Source organism: Corylus avellana, chromosome 7, assembly GCF_965113065.1.
Source record: "Corylus avellana chromosome 7, dhCorAvel1.hap1.2, whole genome shotgun sequence".
Classification (NCBI taxonomy): Eukaryota; Viridiplantae; Streptophyta; class Magnoliopsida; order Fagales; family Betulaceae; genus Corylus; species Corylus avellana.
The window spans coordinates 15,735,826-15,743,856 of NC_142496.1; the positions used below are offsets into that span (position 1 = coordinate 15,735,826).

The 8,031-nt window shown below is 39.5% G+C and overlaps 1 protein-coding gene across 1 annotated transcript; it reads right to left on the reverse strand.

Annotated features, from left to right (window-relative positions):
- Window positions 1–7,036: 7,036 nt before the first annotated feature.
- Window positions 7,037–7,501, reverse strand: LOC148584542 (uncharacterized). Its single transcript, XM_088518494.1, has one exon. The coding sequence runs from the start codon at window positions 7,499–7,501 to the stop codon at window positions 7,037–7,039; it is 465 nt and encodes a 154-aa protein (XP_088374620.1).
- Window positions 7,502–8,031: the final 530 nt, after the last annotated feature.

Sequence of the window (8,031 nt, forward strand, 5' to 3'; positions counted from 1 at the left end):
TAGAGGTGATATCACCCAAAAGGAATTCGATCATTCTAAATTTGGTGCTAATATCTCAAATTTAGATTCCTATTTAATTTCTCTCTTCTTCAATTAAAAAAAATAAAAAATTAAATTAAATTAAATTATAAAAAAAAAAAAAAAGTGAAATGTCTAATGTTTGAGGCAGCCGAAAATCTCTATTCATCATATAGATGGTTTCAAGCCACTGAATGCGGTGGTTAAGTGTTAATTACGTACGTATAGCTTGCTTTGGTCTAAATTGTCAACTTAAAGTTTTCCAAAGACAAGAAGATGGACAAAGGATACTGGGGTTTAACCAAACTAATATCTAACAATTTTAAGGTTTTTAATATGGTTAGGCCTTAGCAATTAGTATAAGAGCAAAATAAGGGTTAAAGTTAGTTGTTGTTAGCTAAAACCGCTAACCGTAACCGCCAAGCTAGCATATGGAGGGGCTCTCAACTTTGGGGCAGGGAGTAGTGTATATAAGATAAGCCAATGATTTCTTAGCGATCAGGCTGTCCATATGGTCCCTTCTCCAAGCAGTAGAAGCCAACAAATTAATTAAACGGATATATGTTGTGGAATATTATTTCGCAATGTTATATATGTCGGTGATGAACTGGCTAAATGGTCAATAGGGAGGAGGCACTAGATTGGTCCATTTGTATGTGGTGGAGAACGTTGACGCTTTGCTGCCTAATACTTTGTATTTTGACAGTGAAGATATCACTTACTGATATCTTCCCTAATTGATAGGCTTCCTCTATCTTCCTCGCTCTCTGATCTTGATGTTGACAAATATGACAGGTGGTTCTTCTTTTTTTTTTTTTTTTTGTGATTTAATAATATTGTAAGTTGTTTCTTTTCCCTTTAATGATACTCTTGAAATAATGATGAATACTTTTATAAATCACATTGAAAATTAGTGCTGAAAAGGCGGACGGTTAACCAAATACGAAAGTCTCTATTTATAAGCTAGTGAGCGAATGATACAAGTGTGATGATCAAATTCTCAAGATTTGGTAACATTTATAGGATTTGATTACTATCAATTCCTAAAGAAAGAATATTATGATATTAGTCAATTAAATATAAAAAATATATTTTTTCCATATATTCTAAAATTTATTAATAAATCATCCATGTATTTATCAATCAAAACATTTAACAACTCTCTTGTGCGGGCAGACATTATCATGCAGTTGAAGGAGGAAGACATTTGAACATCTTTAGTAAATGTTGTGGGCTTTTGCCGTATATATAGTTGACACGTACAAGCTAGGGTCCATTATGAGAGAGGTACTCTTTGCATCTCATGCACAAGAGTCCTAATCATCATCAAGGCCTTCCTGCACGTCATGCACATTTCCTGGCATTGCAGAAGGATTAGTATGCATGTGAGCCACATCACTACATAAAAAGTCCAAATAGTGTCGTTTTTTTACGAAAAAACGTTACTTTTTAAAAGGTAACGCAAGACCCTTTAACAACGTTAAAATTTAAGAGGTTGTAAAATCTAGAATAGTGACATTTAGGTTCAAACGTCACTAGTTGAGAGATTTTTCATAAAAAATGACACCTTATAAAAGAGGGAGAAATTGTTGAAGCGTCACATGATGTGCATGACAAGCAATAAATTATTCTTATAAAATGATAGGGACTCTTGGGTTGGAACAAGAAATTATAGTACCTCTCGTATTTAGTTTTGAGATATGCTTATTCATCCCTAATGTCTTCTTCTTCTAATTCTTACACGTTCCTTAATGTGTCTCATTTAGTTTATATTATACTTGGTAACTATATCTAATGGTTAATTAACTCAAAATGATTGATATGGACTCTTGTTTGAACCATATAGCAAACTTCCATAACATTTACAATTCTTCATTAATTACTACTAAGGCAGTAATCGAGCCGAGCCAAGTTGAGCTTTATGATTTTAAGACTCGCTCGTTTATGAAGATGCTTATTCGAGCCGAGCTTGAGTTCGACCCGAGCTACAAAATGTGTTCAAGCTTGACTTGTTTAAATCTTGAGCGAGTTAAGCTCGAGTTCTTTGAGAATGCTATTCGAGTCGGGCTCAACTCGAGCTCGAGATAGGCTATTAAATTCTTTAATGTATGATCTGAGCAAAGTTAAATCCCGAATTTTAAAACAATCTTTACACATTTATCTATAGTATAAATATATAATACGAAACTATATAAGGCATATTATACAATATAACATATACCTATAGTCTATAAGTAGTAAATTAACAATATATTATTATATATAACTAGATAGTAGAAACTATAGTATATGTATAATGTGGGCAAGTTATAAATATAGTTGTACTTGAAGAAGAAAAAAGAATCTAGTTTGGCTATTATATTTGGATGCTCTACTAGTTAGTATGTTAATATATATATATATATATATATATATATATATATATATATATATATGTTGAAATAATGATTATGGGGGAATATAAGCGGAAGCAATATAGATAATAAACACAAAGAACTTACGGGTGGTTCGCTGTTAGACACCTACGTCCACCACTCGGAATACCCCTAAGGGCTACATTGTACTCATTAACTTAATTTGTCTACAATACAAAGGTCCCTATTTATAGGGTAATGTCTAAATACAAGTTTGGTAATCAAATCCCTTTGATTTGATTACAATCTCAATATATGATTACAATCAACCCATAAATAGAGAATATTTCAATATCAACATAATTATGGAATATATGAAAAATATAATATATTTTCCATATATTCTAACATCCCCCCTCAAACTCAAGGTGGAATATTTTGGAACCTTGAGTTTGAAATCCGAAACAATGATGACGGCGGTGGTGGAGGTGGGGAACGGGCCGTAGATGATGACGACTGCCGAAGGAGATAGAGGCTGGCGGGCAACCAGCGACGGCGGTAGGTGGCTGGTGAATGCAGATTCAAAAGGGCTAACAATGGGCCAAACTCGAAAAAGGGCCGACAACGGGCCAGGGCTGACAACAAGCCAAACTTCAAAAGGGGGCCGACAACGGGCCAGGGCTGACAACGAGCCAAACTTCAAAAGGGGCCGACAACGGGCCAAGGCTGACAATGAGCCAAACTTAAAAAAAAAAAATGAGCCCACTTGGGCGGTTATTAGATCGGCGCACCGAACCTGACAGGCTCGTGGCGCGCGTGATGTGGTCCACTTGGACCGCTTCTTCTTCCCTTTTTTTTTTTTTTTTTTTTTTTCACTCGGCTGAAACCTTCTTTTTCTTTTCTTCCTTTTCTTTTCTTTCTTTTCTCTCTCCTCACTCCACGCCACACGCAGCACCCTTTTTTTTTTTTTTTTACTTGGCTGAAACCTTCTTTTTCTTTTCTCACTTTTCTTTTCTTTCTTTTCTCTCTCTTCACTCCACGCCACACGCAGCACCTTTTTTTTTTTTTTTTTTTTTTTCACGCCTCTTATCCCTTCTTTCTTTTCTTTCTCTTTCCTCCATTCACCAGTTTCTCTTATTTCTCTTTCCTCCATTCACCAGTTTCTCTACGCCTGTCTGAGATGGCCATGCATGACTGGAGGAAAGGACGCTGGCATAACCAGAGGAGTAGATCTAGACGGCGCAGAAGCCGAAGACTAAGGCCGGCAGTGGTGGAAGCACTGGTTGCAGGGAGATTTGTGGCGGTGAATCGTGGAACCGTGGACAGCCGGCAGTGCCACGGCTGCTTCTGGAGTGACTTGCTGGCAGTGGAAGGTGTCGTTCGACAGTGACAATGGCTATGGAAGGCGTCGTTTGGGAGTGGGATGACGTCGGAGAAGGCCAGACGATGGCGCGGCTCTGTCGGATGGAAGGTAGGCTGAATTGGCTGTTGCTGACTGGTGGTGGGCTTTGTTGTGGTTGTCGGCAAACAGTTGACTTGATCTTGTGATGGCAGGTTGGATTGGACGATTGTTATGGAAAACAATCGGATTGACAGACAGAAACATGCTTGAGGAAAAGAAATATGAGATAAATTGAACTGCAAAACATAAGAAAAATAATTTGAGCCCACAAAGAAAGTGGCTCTGATACCATGTTAAAATTAAGATGATGTGAGAATATTGAGCGGAAGCAAGAGAGAGAATGAACACAAAGAACTTACGGGTGGTTCGGTGTTAGACACCTACGTCCACCACTCGGAATACCCCTAAGGGCTACATTGTGCTCATTAACTTGATTTGTCTACAATACAAAGGTCCCTATTTATAGGGTAATGTCTAAATACAAGTTTGGTAATCAAATCTCCTTTATTTGATTACAATCCCAATATATGATTATAATCAACCCATAAATAGAGAATATTTCAATATCAGCATAATTATGGAATATATGGAAAATATAATATATTTTCCATATATTCTAACATCCCCCCTCAAACTCAAGGTGGAATATTCTGGAACCTTGAGTTTGAAATCCGAAACAATGATGACAGCGGTGGTGGAGGCAAGAAACGGGCCGTAGATGATGACGACTACCGGAAGAGAGAGAGGCTAGCGGGCGGCTAGCGACTGCGGCAGATGGCTGGTGAATGCAGATTCAAAAGGCCTGACAACGGGCCAAACTCCAAAATAGGCCGACAACAGGCCAGGGCTGACAATGAGCCAAACTTCAAAAGGGCCCGACAACGGGCTAGGGCTGACAACGAGCCAAAAAATAAAAGGGGCCGACAACGGGCCAAGGCTGACAACGAGCCAAAAATAAAAAAGGGCCGACAACGGGCTATGGCTGACAATGAGCCAAAATTAAAAAAAGGGCCGACTACTGGCCAGGGCTGACTATGAGCCAAAAATAAAAAGGGCCGACTACGGGCCAGGGCCGACTTGGGCCAAAAATAAAAAGAAAATGAGCCCACTTGGGCGGTTATCAGATCGGCGCACCGAACCTGACCGGCGTGTGGCACACGTGATGTGGTCCACTTGGACAGCTTCTTCTTTCTTTCTTTTTTTTCTTTCTTTTTTTTTTCACTTGGATGACACCTTCTCTTTTCTCCCTTTTCTTTTCTTTCTTTTCTCTCTCCTCACTCCACGCCACACGCAGCAATTTTTTTTTTTTTCTTTTCTTTTCTTTCTTTTTTTTTTTCTCTCCTCATTCCACGCCACACGCAGCAATTTTTTTTTTTCTTTTCTTTTCTTTCTTTTCTCTCTCCTCACTCCACACCACACGCAGCAATTTTTTTTTTTTTTTTTTTTTTTTTTTTCCACCAGTTTCTCCACGCCTGTCCCCTTCTTTCTTCCTGTTTCTCTGCATATTTTGCTGCAACAGAAATGGCCATGCATGACTGGAGGAAAGGCGCTGGCATAATCGGAGGAGTAGATCTGGACGGCGCGAAAGCCGAAGACTAAGGCCGGCAATGGCTTTCTTCGGCGTGGTCTGAGTGGTGTTTGTGGGTCGCGGCCCGGTGGACGGTGGGCTGATGCCGGAGGAAGATGATCTGGTCGTCTCCGGCGATGACTTATCGTGCAATTGTAAGTGGGCTGAGAGAGACCGGCACTGCAAGTGGGCTGATGCCGGAGAAGCCGAAAAGGGTGGCGCGGCTCTGCTTGGACGGTGGGATGACGCCGGATGCAGTGCCGGTTCCGTTGACTGGAACGGCTGGAGATGCGCCAGATCTGGCAGCTTGAGCATGAGAGAGACCACAGAGGTCTTGGTGAGAGGAGTTGGACGAGGATGGCTGGGCAAGCGGCCGGAGGAAGATGATCTGGTCGTCTCCGGCGATTATCGTGCAATTGTTTCCTTTCTCTACGTGCGTGAGAGAGGATTTTTTTTTTTTTTATTTGTTTTTTTTTTTTTTTTTTTTCAAGAAACAAAACAATAGATTGAAGAAAAATATATAATTCACAGGACCATTAGATCGACTGGCGTAAGCCAATGGCTTTGATACCATGTTGAAATAATGATTATGGGGGAATATAAGCGGAAGCAATATAGATAATAAACACAAAGAACTTACGGGTGGTTCGGTGTTAGACACCTACGTCCACCACTCGGAATACCCCTAAGGGCTACATTGTGCTCATTAACTTAATTTGTCTACAATACAAAGGTCCCTATTTATAGGGTAATGTCTAAATACAAGTTTGGTAATCAAATCCCTTTGATTTGATTACAATCTCAATATATGATTACAATCAACCCATAAATAGAGAATATTTCAATATCAACATAATTATGGAATATATGGAAAATATAATATATTTTCCATATATTCTAACAATATATATATATATATATATATATATGAACGAGCTAACGAGTTGGTCGAGCTTTAAATGAGTTGAGCTCGCAAACCCTTATCAAGTTTTCTTGAGTGAGTCAAGAATGTATCATTTACTAATCGAGTAGGCTTCTACAGTATCTAGCTCGAGTTCGGGTCGAGCTAAACCGAGCAGGTTGTCAAACAGACTGGTTTATTTATAGCCCTAATTGCATGATAGTATGTAATATGTATATGTGCGTATAACCCATTCCCTTCCTTATAATAGGAAAATTTTCAAAAAAAATCACAAGAAGTTACCTGTTGCATCTTTCCTATTGCTTCCCTAAACATTGGGAATGTTACAATACTACCCAATGTGTAGGGAACCAAAAGAGTTTCCATATACATTATTTTACTATAAATATTTCTCTTTCCTTTCTCATCTTTCATATTTTTGCCTTTTATTGAGGATTGTGTTGAAATTTTGTAAAATAATGTGAAGGTATGTATGACACTTGTATTTTGTAAAGAAATAATATTTTAATATTATATGAAAATGTAAGGGAATTTCTTATGAATTATATTTGGATATGAAAGCAAAAAGTAGTTTTATTTCTTAAACTTAGAGAAAATCAAAGATAAATTGTTGCCGGTGTGCTTTTGATTGTTAAATACATGAATAATTGAATGAATCCAAATATATAATAGGTGTAATAATGAGGGGCGCCCATCACTTTGCAAGCCCAACTATATGCAATTTTTTTTTTTTTTTTTTTTTTTTTTGGAGGTAGAAGCACACATATCATTGATTATTCAACAGCTTGCTCGGCAAGTACATAAGCATGGATACAAGAGGGATAGTCTCTCATCCACATTTTCTCCTCCCTACTAGAGATAGCATATTTGGCTAAAGTATGGGCAGTTATATTGGCTTGTCTAAAAACATGATTAACACTCCACCCCGTGAACTGCTGAAGGTTTTCCTTTGCTTCCTCCACGAACATACAGTAGCTGCCCCTCCATACACTTTCACGTTTCAGAGCTTGGACCACCTCCTTAGCGTCCCCTTCGAGTATAATATTCTGCACGCCCACATTCCTGCACACCTCCGTTGCAGACCACATTGACATGGCCTCCGCCGACGAGGGTTCCATTGTAGCGTTTTTATAAGTGCAAAAAGACGCCTGCACAGTCCCTTCATGGTCCCGGAGAATAACTCCCACCCCGGTCAGATTCTCTTCTTTTGAGATTGAGGCATCCGAATTCACTTTCATCACCTACTCCGGTGGCTTCACCCAACGAACTTGCCAATTTGCTGCCTCAGAATGAGACGTGCTTTGTTGCCGGCCAGCTGTGGCCTGTTCAAAATTCGCAATCTGCTCATGTGATTGTTTTAAAACTGCTGCAGGGGCTATAAACTGACCACCGTGAACCAGGTTATTCCTTCTAAACCAAATCAGGCGGGCTACCATGGTAAAAAGTTGGAAAGTGGCCTCATCTAACTTCGCCCATAGCCTTTCAAAAACTTCCCTAAATGAAACCTCATCACTCGTGCATTTTTGTAGAGCTTTCGGACACTCCAACCAAACATCCCTAGCTGATTGGCAGTGCCATAGGATGTGTCCCACCAATTCCTCTTGAGTCTCACAAATTGGGCACAGTGGGTCGGGTGCACAATGCCGCCGATGCAGATTCGCCTTAGTGGGAAGAATGTCCTGACATGCCTTCCAGAGAAACATTTGGAGGGCTTTGGGCCTTTGAGATTCCAAATGGTTTTCCAGAACATGTCGTTGGACTGTAGGTA